Genomic DNA, 18,863 nt, shown 5'->3' on the forward strand with positions numbered 1-18,863 from the left:
CGAGCTCGGAAATTCCCTCCCTAAACCTCTCCGCCTCTCTCTCTCTCCTCCTTTAAGACGCTCCTTAAAACCGACCTCTTTGGTCGGCTTATGGTCACCGGTCCCTAATATCTCCTGTTAATTTTCTTTTGGTGACGTTCCTGTGGCGCACCTTGGGAAGTTTCACTACGTCGGAAGGTGCTAGATGAATGCAAGTTACCGTTGTTGCACAGACCTCGGAGGCTTCAAATTCCCTCTCAGCTTGGGCTGAGACAGCTGATTAGCGGGGATGCCGACAATGGGAGGGAGGGGGGGGGGGGGCCCCTGTTCTGCAAGTGCAACTCTGTGGCTGTCGGGCCCCAGGGGGTGGGGGGGGGCGCGGTGACGATCGGGCTCGGCTGTGATGCCTCCGGTGGTCGAATAGCCGGCCAACATTGTCGGATCGGCCTCTGAGCTGAGGTAGTGGAGTTTGCCCGCACCCAGTCCACGGGAGATGATTAACGAGAAATAAATATATAAAATATTGTCCCTTGGTTGACGTGGATTCCACCACCCCCACCCACCCCCGAGCCTGGCTGCGATAAACCAGCCCAGAGCTGGGATAGGGCACTCACATGGCTGTGGTTGGCAATCATCAGTGTGGCATTAATCCACAGCGCCCGCTGTTGTCACTGTGTTTGTGCCATAAGGTGCCATGCCAGGGCACAGGGTGTGAGGAAGCCTGGTGAACTGTGACCTGCGAGCAGGAAATGACTCACGTATGGGTCGCAGGCCAACTCCACACTGGCGTCAGTACAGCACAAACAAACAGCGCCCGTCGCGTAAGGTGGAGCCCGCCCACCACAGGAAGGGGATCTTCAAGGATACGTGGGCGGCGGCCGGGAGTTCAGTGGTCAGCAGGCCAGTGTTTGCGAAAGGCCCGTCCGACCTTGTGTCTTCGCTGAGCGCTCGGGCTCAGTCAATGAGCAGCCGGGACACAGAGCCCTGAGTGACGCACGCTGTTTATTCGATGCCCTGGTTAAGGCTGACCTTTGGTACACTCCAGAGAAGTACAACAGCTCTACCCAGGCCTGAAAACCCTCACGTTATAGGCCCCAAGTCTTTGGAGTTGGATCTCAGCCCACGGCTGTGTGACTCAGACATCGTATTCGCAGGCCATTCGGCCCATCTGCTCCGTGCTGGTGTTTCTGCTCCACACGAGCCTCCTCCCACTCCCCCCCCCTCTCCATCTCACCCTATCAGCGTATCCTTCTATTCCTTCCTCCCTCGTGTGTTGATCCAGCTTCCCCTTAAATGTATCGACACTATTCACCTCAACCACTCCCTGTGGGAGCGAGTCCCACATTCTCACCACTCTCTGGGGAAGGGAGTTTCTCCTGAATTCCCGATTGGATTTATTAGTGACTGTCTTATATTGATGGTCCCCTAGTTCTGGTCTCCCCCCACAAGTGGAAGCATCTTCTCTACGTCTACCCAATCGAAACCCCCTTCATAGTTTTAAAGACCTCAATCAGGTCACCCCTCAGCCTTCTCTGTTCCAGAGAAAAGAGCCCCAGCCTCTTCAATCTCTCCTAATCGTTACAATCTCTCAGTTCGAGAATCATGATTGTCAACCTTTCTTTGCACCTTTATTCTCCAGTGCCTCCATATCCTATTTGTAATATGGAGACCAGACTGTGTGTGGTGCTCCAAGTGTGGTCTAACCAAGTTCGCTGCACCTGACTGGGTCTGATTGACTGTTGGTGATGTTGCTGGAGGAACCGTCCATGAGGCTGTAGGACCAAGTGCCAGTATCTGTCAGGAATTGGACCAGTTAAACGAAGCCTCCAACATTCTCCGACTGTCTAACATTCCCTGCTCCACGAGACGGCGGGAAGCTTTAACGCAGGCGAGAAGGAGCCGGCTGTCAAGATATTGACAGCATGGACAAACCTCCTGGAAACCTCCAGGCCCCCCGAAGGGTTAATGCCCGTCCTCCCAGAGGTGGAGATCAGATTCCGAGAGGGAGTCTCCCAACCTCAGTGTACACAGTCATATCTCGCAGCTGCAGATAACACAACAACAACAACTTGCTTTTGTCTGGCACCTTTAATGTATCAAAAACATCCCAAGGTGCTTCACAGGAGCAATTAGCGAAGAAAACTTGACACCGAGCCACATAAGGTGATATAAGGGACAGGCGACCAAAAGCTCGGTCAAAGAGGTCGGTTTTAAGGAGCGTCTTAAAGGAGGAGAGAGAGAGGCGGAGAGGTTTAGGGAGGGAATTCCAGAGATCGGGGGCCCCAGGCAGCTGAAGGCACGGCCGCCAATGGTGGAGTGATGGGAATCGGGGGGGATGCTCAAGAGGCCAGAATTGGTTGGAGGGTTGTTGGGTTCTAGGAGGTTACGAGGATAGGCAGGGCGCGAGGCTATGGAAGGATTTGAAAACAAGATCAGTTTACGTCGAGACATCAAGACGCATGGTCGGAGAGATCCACGAGGCATCAAGGGTGAGCTGGAGCGTGTCTATTTATTCCCTCTCCTCCTCCGTGCCAGCTCCCCCCAGCATGGACCCCAAACAGCGCTGACCCTTGGCGATCCATTAGGATCGACAGCCACCATTCTACATGTTCAAGCCCAGACAGAGAGTGTTGTCCGGCTATTCGACTTTGGGGGGCATTGTGGCTGACTCCGATTCCACCGCAGCTCGCTCTCAACACACACACGCACACACACGCACACACCGGGTTGGGCACTGAACTCCACTACTGTCACCTGACCTCAGGGCAGAATCTGAGAACAGTCCACGGGCATAACTATAACTTACCAAAAGCTTGGGGGTTATTCCGGGAGCTTCGTAACAGCACGAGAATGAGACGGAGGACAAAGACAGGATCATCCGGACAGGAGGAGGCCATTCAACCCCTCGAGTCTGTATCTCAACTCCTCCTACCTCGTCTTGGTTCGGCAACCCTCAAAAACCTTGGCTGACAAACATTATTTTGGGGAAGAGAGTTCCAGATTCCCACTCCCCTTTGTGTGAAGAAGTGTTTCCTGACATCACCCCTGAACGGCCTGGCTCGAATTTTCAGGCTCTTCCCCCTTGTTCCGGACTCTCCCCCCACCACCAGAGGAAATACTTTCCCTCTATCGACCCCGATCGAATCCTTTAATCATCTTAAACCCCTCGATTAGATCACCCCTCAATCTTCGACACTCGAGGGAATACAAGCCGAGTCTGTGCAATCTGTCCTCGCAAATGCTTTTCGCCCCGGGGATCATTCTGGGGAATCTGCACTGCACCCTCTCTGAGGACAGTATATCCTCCCTGACGTGTGGGGCTCAGGACTGAACCCAGTTGCTCCAGATGGGGTCTAACCAGAGGTTTATATGACTGAAGCATATCCCACCCTTTGACATTCCAGCCCTCTCCAGGTAGTGGCCAACATTCTGTTAGTTTTTCAATTATTTCTTGCTCTTGTCTATCAGCTTTTAGTGATCACCACACTCGGACTCCTGACTCTCTCCTCCCCCCTTCCCCCCACCTCGGGTTCCTTGCTCCTCGCCCTTTCGGAAATACCCTGCTCTATCATCTTGAGGGCAAATGTGAATGGCCTCATGCTTGCCCACGTTGAATTACATCAGTTTGCAGTTGCGCCCACTCCCTTAATCGAGCCAGGAGGAACTCATGGTGAATTAAAGCAGGTACTCACCCACTGTCAGTCCAAGTCCAAATGTCACTCAGTGGCAGAGGCGCCTCTGAATGAAGCTCTACCCCCATCCCGCCCGCCCTATCATTGACGGCCCACCCCATTGGCTGACCCAGCCCAGGCTCCTCCCGCCCACGGTCGGAGCTGATTAACCCTCGGTGCACCGAGCACTCATTGCAGCACCTTACGGCGGCAGGTCAGGACCTGCACGGTTTGCGATCGATGTCACCTGGGTCGAGGTAGTCAGGGCCGCAGCCTCGCCGAGAGTTTTATTCAGTCTCGTTCTCCAGAATAGAGAAGGCTGAGGGGTGGCGGGGGTGGGGAGGTGACCTGATAGAGGTCTTTAAAATGATGAAGGGGTTTCGATAGGGTCGATATAGAGATGTTCCCACTTGTGGGGGGAGACCAGAACTAGGGGGGGTCATCAATATAAGACAGTCACTAATAAACCCAATGGGGAATTCAGGAGAAACCTCTTTCCCCAGAGAGTGGTGAGAATGTGGAACTCGCTCCCACAGGGAGTGGTTGAGGTGAATAGTGTCGATATATTTAAGAGGAAGCTGGATAAACACACGAGGGAGAAAGGAATAGAAGGATATGTTGATCGGGTGAGATGGAGGGGGCTCGTGTGGAGCATAAACACTAGCACGGAGCAGATGGGCCGAATGGCCTGTTTCTGTGCTAGTAACACACATCAGCTGCATGGGGCAGAGCCACACACGTCCTGAGCCTTGGGCTCAGTGATGCATGGAGGGATTGACTAGCACCAGATGGTTCAGCTGATAAACAACAGAGTCGACCAGCAAGGCTCTGGGTTCGATTCTCGTTCGGTGCTGAATTAGCTGACCTCACCCCAGCGGAAAGCGTTGGGTGGGGGATGGTTATAGATAGGGGGAGGGGTGCGGGGTGCGAGAGGCCATAGCAGGGCCTGAACACGAGGATGAGAATTGTATAATCGAGCAGCCCGTAGGGTTCCTGCGTCCAACGAGCCATGCACGGCACAATCCATTAGCGTCTCTCTCGAAAGCAGCCCAACAATTGGCTACGATCGGTTAGCCTTTCCGAATTGTAAAGAGAAGTAGGCCAAAGCCTGCATGAGTTTGGGGAGGTGGGTGTGGAGGCAGATTTAGTTTCCCCAGTGTGGGCGTGCGAGGAATGAGGACGAGAGGCTGCTATTTCCACCAACGGTAGGCCGCAAAGCCCTCGCAAAGCACGTTCGGGGGGCTGTTAGTCAGACAGAGCTGGCCGCGTGAGGTGCTGGGGGAATGGGATTGGGCTTATGCAAACCGTTACGAGCCGTGATCACAAATAAACAGACAGACCCAGAAGGAGCATCAGCAGAACGGGTTCGGAGATTTTGAACAGAGCTGGGCTCCGCACTTTAGGAATGATGTCAAGGCCTCGGAGAGGGGGGCGGAGTTTTACTGGAATGGGACCAGGGATGAGGGACTTCAGTTAATGTGGAGAGACTGGGAGAAGCTGGGATTGTTCTCCTCAGAGCAGAGCAGGTTCAGGGGAGATTTAATCGCGGCATTTAAACTCAAGAAGGATTTTGATGGAGTAAATAAGGAGAAACTGTTCCCAGTGGCGGGAGGGTCGATAACCAGAGGGGCACAGATTGAGGATAATCGGTAAAAGAACCAGAGGGGGAGAGATGAGGAGAATTTATTTTAATGCAGTGAGTTGTTGTGATCTGGAACGCGCTGCCTGAAAGGGCGGTGGAAGCAGATTCAATAGTAATTTTCAAAAGGGGAATCGGAGAAATACTTGAAGGGGAGAAATGTGCAGGGCGATTGGGGAAAAGAGCAGGGGGGGTGGGGGAGTGGGATTAATTGGATCGGTCATTCAAAGAGCTGTCACAGGCACGATGGGCCGAATGGCCTCCTCCTGTGCTCTGAGAGACTACAAGGTTCGTCAGAAGGCCTGTTCAGCAGTTTGACTTGAGGGCAGGTGATGCAGGTCGGCCGAGATGCAGATATTTCCTCGACACGCACGGAATTAACACTCAAGCGGCAAAAAGATAAATGTTTATTTGACAACTTTCCATCAATATTACAATTGCAAGGGGAAAAGTGATTTCAGCAGGAGCCGAGGGAGAGGCGAATGAAGGCCTCTCGAATCGAGGATCGGCAGACAATGCCCGAGATAGATACAGGCCCCACCTTTACAGTTCTCACTGTTACCGCTGCCCGTCTCTCACTGCTCGGTCATCTCCCGGTCTGATTAGTGGACGCTCCCTGGGCTGTTTTCGCACGTGGACTCAAGAAGGAAGCACTCACAACATCTTTGGCCCCTCACAACCCCCCACCTTTTGGGTCGTTGTGTCTCCCTGGCCAGGTTTCTCCATGTGTGTGTGTGACTCTCTCTCTCTCTGGTGTTGGTCTCTAAACAACTGCCTTTCTCTCCAATGCTGTTTCTCTGTGTCTCTCTTTAGGCACCTGTATCATTCTCACTCTCTGGCATCTCTCCTTCTCTCTCTCTCCATTTCAGGCTGTTTCTAGGAATCTTTATCTCTCCCGCTTTTTCTCTCCTGGTTCATCTCTGTCTCTCTAGTTGTCTCGCCCTCTCTCACGTTCGCTCTCTCTATTCCTATCTTGGTATCTCAATCTCTGCCACCCTCTCAGTCTCCCTTGTTTCAGTTATCTCTCTCTGGATATCCCTCTCTCTCTGGTTGAAACACTCTCGCTATCTCTCTTCTTCTCAAGGTGTCTCTCTCTCTCCCCCGTCTCTCTCTCCCCTTCTCTCTCTCCCTCTTTCCCTTCATCCCTCTCTCTGCTGCTCAGGTCACCTCATATGAAATCAATTCAATCAATACAGGGAGAGAGACCAGTGAAACAGGGTGTGACACTGAGAAACGATGCGAAGGGGGGCAGAGTGAGGGGGGAGGGGCTAAGGAAAAGCCCCAGACCTGAAATATGCACCAATTTAGACGGCGAAAGACATTCACAGGTAAGTGGGCTTGTTGAAAGGTCAGCTTGCCAGTCGGCGGGATCCAGCGTGGAAACGACGGGCTTTCTCCTGTTTCGAGTCACAACCTTGACTCTTCGAACCGCGGGAGCTGTTCTGATATCGACGGAAACTATTCCGGGGAAAAGCCTTCGGTCCGGGGGGTAGGGGAAGGGGGGGTAGAATTGGAGTCGAGGATCAGGAGATGGCAGGGAGAGTCCGAGCCAGCAAGCGTGGGGATAAATTCAGGCGGCAGCGGCCGAGATCGGGCGGAGGCGGCGACACGAGTTAAACCGTGGCGTGCGCAGCGGGTGAGCCAGCGATTCTCGGACGACTTCCCTCGGGGACACGGTTCCTTTCCAGCAGGTGTGTGGGGGAGGGATGGTGGGGTGGGGCGTGATCGGCAGGCGGGACGGACCCGGTTGCCCCCGGTTACGGGGCACGGAGGCCTAGAACCTTGTCGAGCACAGTACTCCGTCGCAGCTGGGAGGATGCTCTGCAAAAAAAAAAACAAACGCGAAGGGTTCCATTAAATGGCTTCAAAACACAGTGGACAGATTGATACACAGAGAGTTCAACTCTCAAGATCAGGCGGAAATCCGCTAAGTTCACGTTTTTAAAAATTCATTCATGGGATGTGGGCGTCGCTGGCCAGGCCAGCATTTATTGCCCATCCCTAATTGCCCCTTGAGAAGGTGGTGGTGAGCTGCCTTCTTGAACCGCTGCAGTCCATGTGGGGTAGGTACACCCACAGTGCTGTTAGGAAGGGAGTTCCAGGATTTTGACTCAGCGACAGTGAAGGAACGGCCGATATAGTTCCAAGTCAGGATGGTGTGTGACTTGGAGGGGAACTTGCAGGTGATGGTGCTCCCATGCATTTGCTGCCCTTGTCCTTCCAGGTGGTGGAGGTGGCGGGTTTGGAAGGTGCTGTCAAAGGAGCCTTGGTGCGTTGCTGCAGTGCATCTTGTAGATGGTACACACTGCTGCCACTGTGCGTCGGTGGTGGAGGGAGTGAATGTTGAAGGTGGTGGATGGGGTGCCAATCAAGCGGGCTGCTTTGTCCTGGATGGTGTCGAGCTTCATGAGTGTTGTTGGAGCTGCAGCCATCCAGGCAAGTGGAGAGTATTCCATCACACTCCTGACTTGTGCCTTGTAGATGGTGGACAGGCTTTGGGGAGTCAGGAGGTGAGTTACTCACCGCAGGATTCCTAGCCTCTGACCTGCTCTTGTAGCCAGAGTATTTATATGACTGGTCCAGTTCAGTTTCTGATCAATGGTAACCCCCAGGATGTTGATAGTGGGGGATTCAGTGATGGTAGTGCCATTGAATGTCAAGGGGAGATGGTTATATTCACTCTTGTTGGAGATGGTCATTGCCTGGCACTTGTGTGGCACAAATGTTACTTGCCACTTATCAGCCCAAGCCTGGATATTGTCCAGGTCTTGCTGCATTTCTACACGAACTGCTTCAGTATCTGAGGAGTCGCGAATGGTGCTGAACATTGTGCAATCATCAGCGAACATCCCCACTTCTGACCTGATGATTGAAGGAAGGTCATTGATGAAGCAGCTGAAGATGGTTGGGCCTAGGACACTACCCTGAGGAACTCCTGCAGTGATGTCCTGGAACTCAGATGATTGACCTCCAACAACCACTACCATCTTCCTTTGCGCTAGGTATGACTCCAGCCAGCGGAGGGTTTTCCCCGATTCCCATTGACCTCAGTTTTGCTAGGGCTCCTTGATGCCATACTCGGTCAAATGCTGCCTTGATGTCAAGGGCAGCCACTCTCACCTCACCTCTTGAGTTCAGCTCTTTTGCCCATGTTTGAACCAAGACTGTAATTTTTTTTTTATTTTTATTTTTTTTTAGAGATACAGCACTGAAACAGGCCCTTCGGCCCACCGAGTCTGTGCCGACCATCAACCACCCACTTATACTAATCCTACCCTAATTCCATATTCCTACCACATCCCCACCTGTCCCTATATTTCCCTACCACCTACCTATACTAGTGGCAATTTATAATGGCCAATTTACCTACCAACCTGCAAGTCTTTTGGCTTGTGGGAGGAAACCGGAGCACCCGGAGAAAACCCACGCAGACACAGGGAGAACTTGCAAACCCCACACAGGCAGTACCCAGAATTGAACCCGGGTCGCTGGAGCTGTGAGGCTGCGGTGCTAACCACTGCGCCGCCCTTTTTTTTAATACAGACCCGACCTGACCCGAACCCGACACATGTAGTCGGGTTTAGATTTTTTTTTTTTTTTATAGAGGTAATGAGGTCAGGTGCTGAGTGGCCCTGTCGGAGCCCAAACTGAGCATCACTGAGCAGGTTATTGCTAAGCAAGTGCTGCTTGATGGCACTGTTGATGACACCTTCCATCACTTTGCTGATGATTGAGAGTAGACTGATGGGGCGGTAATTGGCCGGGTTGGACTTGTCCTGCTTTTTGTGTACAGGACATACCTGGGCAATTTTCCACATTGCAGGGTAGATGCCAGTGTTGTAATTGTACTGGAACAGCTTGGCTAGGGGTGCGGCAAGTTCTGGAGCACAGGTCTTCAGTACTATTGCTGGAATATTGTCAGGGTCCATAGCTTTTGCAGTATCCAGTACCTTCAATCGTTTCTTGATATCATGCAGAGTGAATCGAATTGGCTGAAGTCTGACATCTGTGATGCTGGGGACTTCAGGAGGGGGCCGAGATGGATCATCAACTCGGCACTTCTGGCTGAAGATTGTTGCAAATGCTTCAGCCTTATCTTTCGCACTGATGTGCTGGGCTCCCCCATCATTGAGGATGGGGATATTTGTGGAGCCACCTCCTCCAGTTAGTTGTTTAATTGTCCAACACCATTCACGGCTGGATGTGGCAGGAATGCAGAGCTTAGATCTGATCCGTTGGTTATGGGATCGCTTAGCTCTGTCTATCGCATGCTGCTTACGCAGTTTGGCATGCAGGTAGTCCTGTGTTGTAGCTTCACCAGGTTGACACCTCATTTTGCGGTATGCCTGGTGCTGCTCCTGGCATGCCCTCCTGCACTCTTCATTGAACCAGGGTTGGTCTCCTGGCTTGATGGTAATGGTAGAGTGGGGACTATGAGGTTACAGATTGTGGTTGAGTACAATTCTGCTGCTGCTGATGGCCCACAGTGCCTCACGGAGGCCCAGTTTTGCATTGCTAGATCTGTTTAAAATCTATCCCATTTAGCACGGTGATAGTGCCACACAACACTTTAGTATCGCCAAATGGAATGATTCGCGGTCTAATTAACACTCTGACAGGCCGCCACCTGAATGCTCATTCCATGGGAGACGGAACCACGGTGGGCGGATGGGAGTTGAGTTTACGATCAGCCCCGATCTAACTGAGTGGCGGAATAGGCTGGAGGGGCTGAAGGGCCTCATCCTGCTCCTATGGGAGGTTGGGGTTGCAGGAAAACTGGGGTGGGGCGGGGGGGACACGAACCCACGGGCTGCCCGCACTGTGGCACAGGATGTTCCAGTGGGAGTCACTCAGGCTTCTACGCGGACATCCACAGAGCTCGGGCGGGACTGGGAACCCTGGAGGTGGGGGGGGGGGGGGGGGGGGGGGTGGCCGGGAGTTCAAATCGCACCAGGGCAAAACGCGAATTTGAATTAGAAACGGAATCGGATAAGTGGTTGGGAGACTGTACCATCCTTACCTCGTCTGACCAATGCGTGACTCTGAATTGGCCCGGGGGGCGGGCAGACAGTAAGGGCCCCGCCTTGCCAGCGATGCCCACATCCCGAGAACACTTTATAGGAAGAATACTCGGTTCCTGAGGTGTATCCCGGTTTTTTTTAATCCCTTCCTGTTCGCGGGCAGAGACACAAGGAGGCTCATTCTCGGGCGGTAGGCCTTTGATGCCATGGGGCCCATGTAAAACAGGCGAGAACAAGTGAGTGGCCGGTTTGCTACCTCTTGAAGGCATTGGCATAAAAATGTAATAATGGGGGAGAGGTTTACAACCGGCTGTCTATTGCCTGTTTGACACTGTGGTAAGGACCATCTCCGATTGCCTCTCTCCAGCATGGATCAACCTCAGAGCACAGACCGTGGATCAAAGATGGGAACTTTTTTTAATATCCTTTCGTGGGATGTGGGCATCGCTGGCAAGGCCAGCATTTGTTGCCCGACTCTAATTGCCCTTGAACTGAGTGTCTTGCTGGGCCATTTCAGGGGGGGCAGTTAAGAGTCAACCACATTGCCGTGGGTCTGCAGTCACATGTAGGCCAGACCGGGTCAGGATGGCAGATTTCCTTCCCTAAAGGACATTAGCGAACCAGAAGGGCTTTTACGACAATCGATGATAGTTTCATGGTCACCATTACTGAGACGAGCTCTCAATTCCGGATTTTTAATTCATTAATTGAATTTAAATTCCATCAGCTGCCATGATTTGAACCCGTGACCCCCCAGGGCCTCTGGATTACTAGCCCAGTGGCATTGTCACGAGGCCCCTTGTCTCCCCGACTATGCCAGCCAGTCTAGATCAGTGGCAGACCGAGAGTGTAACTTACCTAAAGCAAGTGGGGTAAGGGGGCAATTGGAAAGGAGGCAGCATTGAAGGATGTCCAGCATTTAGACGTGATAATCAGATCTGCCGCTCTCTTGTTTCAACAGGCTGGTAACATGTGATGCAAGACAACATTTCAAAGGTCCCACTCAATGCATTAAGCAGTGAAAGCACACCAGGAGCACTGTGTACAGTTCTAGTCACCTCGCCTAAGGAAGGAAACACTCGCCTCGGAGGGGGTGGATTGAGATTGATTCCTGGGATGAGAGGGTTGTCCAATGAGGAGAGATTCGGCCCAATAGTCTCCGGAGTTGAGAAGAACGAGAGGCGATCTCATTGAAATTCTGCGAGGGTTTGACAGGGTCGATGCTGAGGGGCTGTTCCCCCACCCCCCCAACCCCAACCCTGGCTGGAGAGTCCAGAACAAGGGGGAGGCGGTGGGGGGAATTCAAAGTCTCAGGATAAGAGGTCGCCCATTTAGAACTGAGATGAGGAGAAATTTCTTCACTCGGAGGGTTGTGAATCTTTGGAATTCCCTACCCCAGAGAGTTGTAGACGTTCAGTCGTTGGAAGTATATTCAAGGCTGGGATCGGCAGTTTTGGACTCTGAGGGAATCGAGGGATATGGGGAGGGAGGGAGGGCGGGAAAGTGGAGGTGAGGTAGAAGATTAGCCACCATCGTATTGAATGGCGGAGCAGGCTCAAGGGGCCGAATGGCCGATTCCTGCTCCTATTTCTTAGGTTCTTATATAAACACCACTGTGTGTGTCCCCGGACTGTCGCTGTGTTGCGAAACTCACCCTTTCCAACTGGCATCATGTGATCTTCGTATTTTGTCTTCCGCTTCCTGCATTTCACAATATCAGGGGTCAGTCACCAAATCAGAATCTGCTGCAGACAAATAACCAGCCCCTCCCAATGCCCCCCACTCCACCCCAATCCACCCTCACCTCCCGTTAATCTCCACCTCATTGTGTCTGAAGTTCATGGGCTCAAACCCCCACTCCAGAGCCTCAAGCCCATGATCCTGGCCGACATTGTCGGTGCAGGCTTGTATTCCCTCGAGTGTCGAAGATTAAGGGGTGAGCTAATTGAGGTGCTTAAGGTGATTAAAGGATTCGATTGGGTCGATAGAGAGAAACTATTGGGGGAGAGTCCAAAACAAGGGGGCAGAACCTTAAAATTGGAGCCAGGCCATTCAAGGGTGATGTCAGGAAGCACTTCTTCACACAAAGTGGGGTGGGAATCTGGAACTCTCCCCCCCACAAAAAAAACAGTTGATGGTGGGAGTTGACTGAAAATCTCACAAGTGAGATTGACAGATTTTTGCTTTTTTAAGGGTTACAGAACGAAGGCCGTTTGATGGAGTTCAGACAGAGATCAGCCACGGTCTGACTGAATGGCGGAACAGGCTCGAGGGGCCGAATTGCACTCGCGCAGTCAGTGAGTAAGGTAACCTTTCCCACTCACTAACTCAGGCGACAGTTCTCAGCAGCTGACGTTTTGCAAGCCACAAATTCAGTTGGGGGTCGACCCTAAGTTATCGTAAGGTGGTGGTGGGACGACAGCCCAACGACCTCCGCCCAACACCAAGGGGGCGTCTCAGCCGCAACGCCTCTGAGGGAGGCTTGAAGGACAAGTTGGGGATTCAGGATTCCAGTACACTCCTCCCCTACATGGGGTGGTGGAGGCGGAATTTGTAAGCTGCGGATTCACGGTCCTCGGTTGTGTTGGATGGCGCCCAGTTGCGTTGCCGGGTGTTACCTGCATTTACAGCAGTAGATCCCAACAGCGATAGCAATGATGAGAAGCACTGCAACCAGGACCAGAACAATGATGAGGACCACTTTGCTGTTGGAGTCTGGAGTACCTAGAACACAACACAGAATATCACTAATATTATCCTGGGCTCACTACATAATGTCAGTGTGCACATTGCATTACTCTTAATCAGAGAGAGTGAGGGACTGTGAGAGAGAGAGAGAGAAAATGAGAGACAGCGAGAGAGAGAGAGAGAGAGCAGGAGTCAGGAAAGGGAGAGAGTGAAGTGAGAGATGAGAGAGAGCGAAAGTGACAGGAAGGGAGCATGAGAGAGGGAGCAGGAGTATGAGACTGAGAGAGAGTGAGTGTGAGATAGTGAGAGTGAGAGTGTGGGTGAGAGTGTGAGAGAGTGAGCGTGAGTGTGGGTGTGAGAGAGTGTGAGAGAGTGTGTGTGATGGAGAGTTAGAGAGAGTGTGAGAGAGAGAGTGTGAGACTGTGAAAGACAGAGAGAAAGAGCACTTTAAAATCAGCACCGGTGCCTTCACTGAGTGCACACTTTATCAAACTCCCCCCTCCGTCATTACAACAATGACACTGACTGTCGAGCACTGTGGGATGTTGTGTGATTTGGAAAGGTGTTACCCCACGACCGTCGGTGCGGTAAAGGAGGGGAGAAGCTGCTGGACTTTTACCTGTGATCTCCTCTAGCTCCGTTTCGCAAAGCTTGCCGGTAAATCCAGGTGCACAGTTGCAGGTGTAGTCCTTTCCTGACGGGAGGCAGGTTCCGCCATTCTGACAGGTGATGTTCAAGCATGGTCCGTCTGGGGGTGGAACAGTGAGGTGAGCGGGGGTCGGGGGCGTGGGAAAGAGAGAGAGAGCGAGGGATTAGTGAGAACTGGTTAAAACATTCCATCTGCTGGCATTCGCTCAGCCTGGTTGCGGCTGCGGTTTTCTGGAATTCACACGCTGGATAATGAGTCTGGTATACTCTGGCACCCGAGGTCCAGTTCAGGCTCCACTGATGTAAAAACTGCTGTCGTCACCTTCCCTGCTCACTGCGAGGCTGAGGGTCCCATCCTCCCCATTGTAAAGGAAGGATGGCGTCTGGGGCTGCTCCAGAGCTAGTATGCCCAGGGTAGGTACAGAGTAAAGCTCCCTCTACACTGTCCCATCAAACACTCCCAGGAGAGGTACAGCACGGGGTTAGATACAGAGTAAAGCTCCCTCTACACTGTCCCCATCAAACACTCCCAGGACAGGTACAGTACGGGGTTAGATACAGAGTAAAGCTCCCTCTACACTGTCCCCATCAAACACTCCCAGGACAGGTACAGCATGGGGTCAGATACAGAGTAAAGCTCCCTCTACACTGTCCCCATCAAACACTCCCAGGACAGGTACAGCACGGGGTTAGATACAGAGTAAAGCTCCCTCGACACTGCCTTAAACCTAACCTCATAAGAGGAGACCCTTACTGTAGCAATATCGTTTGTGTTCCACCCACTCGTCCGGAGCAGGGGAAGACCCCTTCCACAACTACAGTTGGGGTTCCTTGTCACATGTACCCTCCGGTGGGCTAAATCCTCACGGTCTATTAGTCAGTGACAGACCCTCTGTTTACCATTTCTGTCACTCACCCTCCCATCCTTATGTTCTGCTGACGACTTCCTTCTTGCCTCTTTCTCTGCCACTCCTGGCCACACTAGTAATGGATGAGATGTCTCCCTGCCCCCACCCCACATCACTGCCCCCTCCGCCTCCATACCTGTGAAGCAGCCAAGGGTGTAGTTGTAGATGGTGCAGACCTGGCCAGTTCCGCACTGGCTGGTTTCACACTGGACACTCTCAGTGTTGCTGCACACACAACCCTGCTGGCACTCGCCCAAGAAGAAGTGTTCGTCTACCTGCAGGAAAGGTGGAGAGGCATTGGTTATTGGCTTTCAAGAACAGGGGTTGGGTATCCCCAATAAACCGGGGAATTGGGGCTGGTAGGGAGGACCCCGAAACCAACAGTGGGGGGAGACCCCGAAACCAACACTGGGCGGAGATTCCGAAACCAACACTGTGGGGGGGAGCGGGAGACCCCGAAACCAACACTGGGAGAGGAAGACCCTGATACCAAAACTAGGGGGGGGACCCCCTGAAACCAACAGTTTGGGGCGGGAAGACTCTAAAGTCAATACTGGGGGAGACCCTGAAACCAACACTGGGGGAGACCCCGAAACCAACACTGGGCGGAGACCCCGAAACCAACACTGGGCGGAGACCCCGAAACCAACACTGGGCGGAGACCCCGAAACCAACACTGGGCGGAGATTCCGAAACCAACACTGGGGCGGGGAGACCCTGAAACCAACACTGGGAGAGGAAGACCCTGATACCAAAACTAGGGGGATGGAGACCTTGAAACCAACACTGGGGGAGACCCTGAAACTAATAGTGGGGGGACCGGTGGTGGTGAGGGGGAGTTGGGGGGGGGGGAGTGCAGGGAGACCTTGGAACCATTAAGGCAGGGAGGTAAATCAGCCCCTGACCAATCACCACGGACTGGAAACTGCACGTGCCTCCCATACTCGAATATCTCTGCCCTCTCCCACTGCCTAACTTGGCACGGTTGAAGCCGTGCCCCAGTGAGGTTCGGGGGAGATGGAACGAGGGGTGATGTGCGGAGCACCACTGAGGGAGCGGCTTGCTAGGGCCGCTGCAGAGGGAAATGAGAGTCAGTTACAGACTGTGTGCGGGGCTGGAGTCACTAAAGAGCGTTCGTGAAGCAGTTGGGGTTGTTATTCAGCAGCTGTTACGTTCATTTCCATAGCATCATAGAATGTTATAGCACAGGACGGCATTCACAACTCGCTCTACCGCAGTGCTATTAAACTCTACCCTAACATCCTCGCTAACTGTGATGAGTGCCATGAGCAAGGGGCTTGTAATCGGTGGGTGGTGGGGGAGAGAGGTTTCTTTGACCAGCTAATGGGAGAGTACTGATGGGACACTGACCTGGTAATACTTGCTGTAGAAGGTGCAGCCGCACTGGTTGAATGGCACGCATTCAGAGCCACTCAGGACAAAGCCCCGGTCGCACTCGCACCCTTCGAGGCAGGGCAAGGCGCACTCAGAGGGCGCGGAGAGTTCAGCACAGGTTGCGGGACAGGCAGACATGCAGGGCTTGTACACACTGTTGGCGGGGCACTGAATACCTGTGAGAGAGAGAGAGAGAGAGACAGACAGAGTGAGAGTCAAGGACGAGGCAGCATTAAAATCTGCAGCTTTGAGACTTGCATTTATATAGCGCCTTTCACAGCCTCGGGATGTCCCGAACGCTTCACAGCCAATGAAGTTCTTCCTTTGAAGGGTAGTCACTGTTGTAATGTAGGGGAACAAGCTGATACTCCCAGTGCGGTACTGAAAGAGTGCTGCACTGTCGGAGGTGTCGCCTTTCCGGTGGGACTTCGAGCACTCCGTCTGTGCTCTCGTAAAAGATCCTGTGGCCTGTCCTCGACGAGGAGGTGGGGAGTAGTCCCCAGTGTTTATTCTTCAACCAACACCATGAAAACAGATTATCAGGTCAATTATCTCAGTGCTTTGTGGGATCTCGTTAGGCTCATTTGCTGACAACAGTAACTGCTCTTCAAAAATACTTCATTGGTGGTAAGCTGCTTTGGGAAGTCTGGAAGTTGTGAAAGGCACTATATAAATGCAACTCTTTCTTACTTTCCTTTACCGTCTGTCAAATTAACGTGTAGATTAATCTAAATGATTCAGGCACTGTAGATGAATATTGATTTTTATTAATAATGACAGAAGGTACAAGTGGCTTATATGTTGATATACTTACCAGTAGGATGACCACCGGGGTCTGGGAACTATTAACCAATGCAGGCAAGTTCTTGGCAGGGACTACCAGAGAATTACTGAAAATCAGCTTAATTATACTCCTAAATGGACAACGTCAGATGACTTGCACTGAACCTATCAATTCTGAGATTGTTATCATGTGATCTCTACGAGTCACAGACTACAACGCCAGTCGACAGCGATGGCACAACATACAGGCCCCATTCTCACTGCAGCGTGAGTGTGGCTAAAGTGGAAAATGGGAGAGTTTTATAAACATCACGCCTTAACAGGTGGAAGTTGGGCACGTCAACTGCAAAGTAGCATCACCCTGGCGCTGTTTGACCATTACGGGTGTCGAAGGTGGGCTGGTTGCCATGGGAACACACTGGATCAGGGACGTCAGAAGTGAAATCAGGAAGAGTTTTTTTTCTCGCACAAAGGGTAGCGAAATCTAGAAGTCTCTCCCCCAAAAGACTGCGGAGGCGGGTGAGGGGTCAATTGGAGCTTCAAGACCTGTGATTGGTCGATTTTTATTAGGCAAGTGTTTCGAGGGATAGGGAGCCATTGCGGGTTTCATAGAGTTGAGGTACAGATCAACCATGATCTAACTGAATGGCGGAATAGGTCCGAGGGGCTGAATGGTCTCCCCCTCATCCTATGATGAGAAACGCAGCCAGTCCCTTTGGGGAGGGAGGGCACGAGGTAAAAAGGACTGTCTGCTTTGAGGCCCAGCCCAACACCCACCCTCGCCTGTTCAGCCTGGGAGTTGGGGAGGTGATGGGCCCCTGAGGGGGAAACGCCAGGATTCTGGATCCTGTGCCGTTACTTACCGCAGCCGGTTCTCTGCCTCCAGTTGTCCAATCGCACACCCTGTTCCTGGCAGCGCACAGAGTAGGCCTCAAAGCTGTCGCAGAGCAGCCCTGTGTCGTTGTAGATGGCGCAGAGGTCGAACACGCAGCTCCTGCAGGGGCGACAAAGAAATCGCTCAGAGTCAGGCCTCCCCTCAGCTGACATCGCCCGGCCTTGTGCTCAGGCCTCTGCCTCCTGAATCCGGCCCGTTCCCGCCGAGGTCGTGGGTTCAAGTCCCACTCGAGAGACTCGAGCCCAAAATGTAGGCCGACGGTCTATCCTGGTGCCGGTACCGAGGGAGTGCAGCACTGTCAGAGGTGCTGCCTTTTGGGTGAGACGTTAAACCTGTGAGATCTCTCAGGTGGACGGGAAAGATCGCAACCTCAACTGACGGGAGGATTCATCACATGATCTCCTGACACCCCCCTCCCCCGGACATGTGAATCTCGCGGAGACCCGCCCCCCGCCCGCCAATCGGAAAGCAGACAGACTCTTCATTGGTCGACTGGATTATTCTTGACTGTCAGTCAAAGAGCCGCTCCTCGCCATCTTCGATATTTTTATGATAGACAGAACAAATTTAACGGATAGACACCAGTTTGCTTCACGCCCCTGTGATTATTTTTTTCTCTCGGGCACCCGTGCAGTGGAGATTAATCACTCATTCCTGGAGACTTAGCAACCCGATAACCCACTGAGTCGGTACCGGTTAAAGGGGCAACACCGGTAGTTGGGGGAGGGGGAAACGAAGCAGGCACTTACTCCTGGAAGGCGGTGGGGTCCACGGCGGGATGGCAGTCTTTGAACGGCCCTTCTGGGCTGGAGAGGGCTCCGCAGTAGTCGCTGCTGTTCATTACCGTGAGCTGCTGGGAGCTGCACAACTCCGTGGTGAAGCCCGAGTCCAGGTTCTCCAATTCGCGCCTGACGAGAAAGCAAAGACCGAAGGTCAGAGGTGACCGTCAATCCCCTGACGCCCTCCCTTCCATTTTGGGAGCAACATTCATGCCCTTCTCCCCTACCCAACCCCACCCCACTTCCCCACCCCCCCTCCCCAACCAACTCGCTGGCTTTTGTTGGGGGTTATGGGCCTCCTGGACTTCCCTCCATCCCCCTTCTTCCCCACCCAACCATCGGCCATTCTTCAAGTGCGAGCCTTGATGAGGCATCAAAACTGGGGACAGATTCTGCCCTCGCGATCATCTTCTGTCCACTTTCAAACTGGGGGGGGGGGTGGGTAATTACTGGGTAG

At 52.8% G+C, this 18,863-nt stretch overlaps 2 protein-coding genes across 3 annotated transcripts in view; both read right to left on the minus strand.

The window, feature by feature from the left end:
- Positions 1 to 3,733, minus strand: part of tfr2 (transferrin receptor 2) — a 57,594-nt gene extending 53,861 nt beyond the window's left edge. The window contains exon 1 of one of the 2 annotated variants that reach the window (XM_068023613.1): positions 3,672 to 3,733. The gene's annotated coding sequence lies outside the window, so the exon portion shown is untranslated. The remainder of the gene's footprint in view (positions 1 to 3,671) is intronic. The other variant, XM_068023612.1, reaches the window with a different exon arrangement.
- Positions 3,734 to 5,729: 1,996 nt separating this feature from the next.
- Positions 5,730 to 18,863, minus strand: part of zanl (zonadhesin, like) — a 176,451-nt gene continuing 163,317 nt past the window's right edge. The window contains exons 76-83 of the mRNA XM_068023775.1: positions 18,377 to 18,535; positions 17,596 to 17,726; positions 15,926 to 16,125; positions 14,691 to 14,829; positions 13,618 to 13,746; positions 12,929 to 13,034; positions 11,965 to 12,011; positions 5,730 to 7,110 (exon numbers count right to left, since the gene is read on the minus strand). Coding sequence (XP_067879876.1) covers positions 7,064 to 7,110; positions 11,965 to 12,011; positions 12,929 to 13,034; positions 13,618 to 13,746; positions 14,691 to 14,829; positions 15,926 to 16,125; positions 17,596 to 17,726; positions 18,377 to 18,535 — 958 coding nt within the window. The 3' untranslated portion in view covers positions 5,730 to 7,063. The remainder of the gene's footprint in view (positions 7,111 to 11,964; positions 12,012 to 12,928; positions 13,035 to 13,617; positions 13,747 to 14,690; positions 14,830 to 15,925; positions 16,126 to 17,595; positions 17,727 to 18,376; positions 18,536 to 18,863) is intronic.

Source organism: Heterodontus francisci, chromosome 48, assembly GCF_036365525.1.
Source record: "Heterodontus francisci isolate sHetFra1 chromosome 48, sHetFra1.hap1, whole genome shotgun sequence".
Classification (NCBI taxonomy): Eukaryota; Metazoa; Chordata; class Chondrichthyes; order Heterodontiformes; family Heterodontidae; genus Heterodontus; species Heterodontus francisci.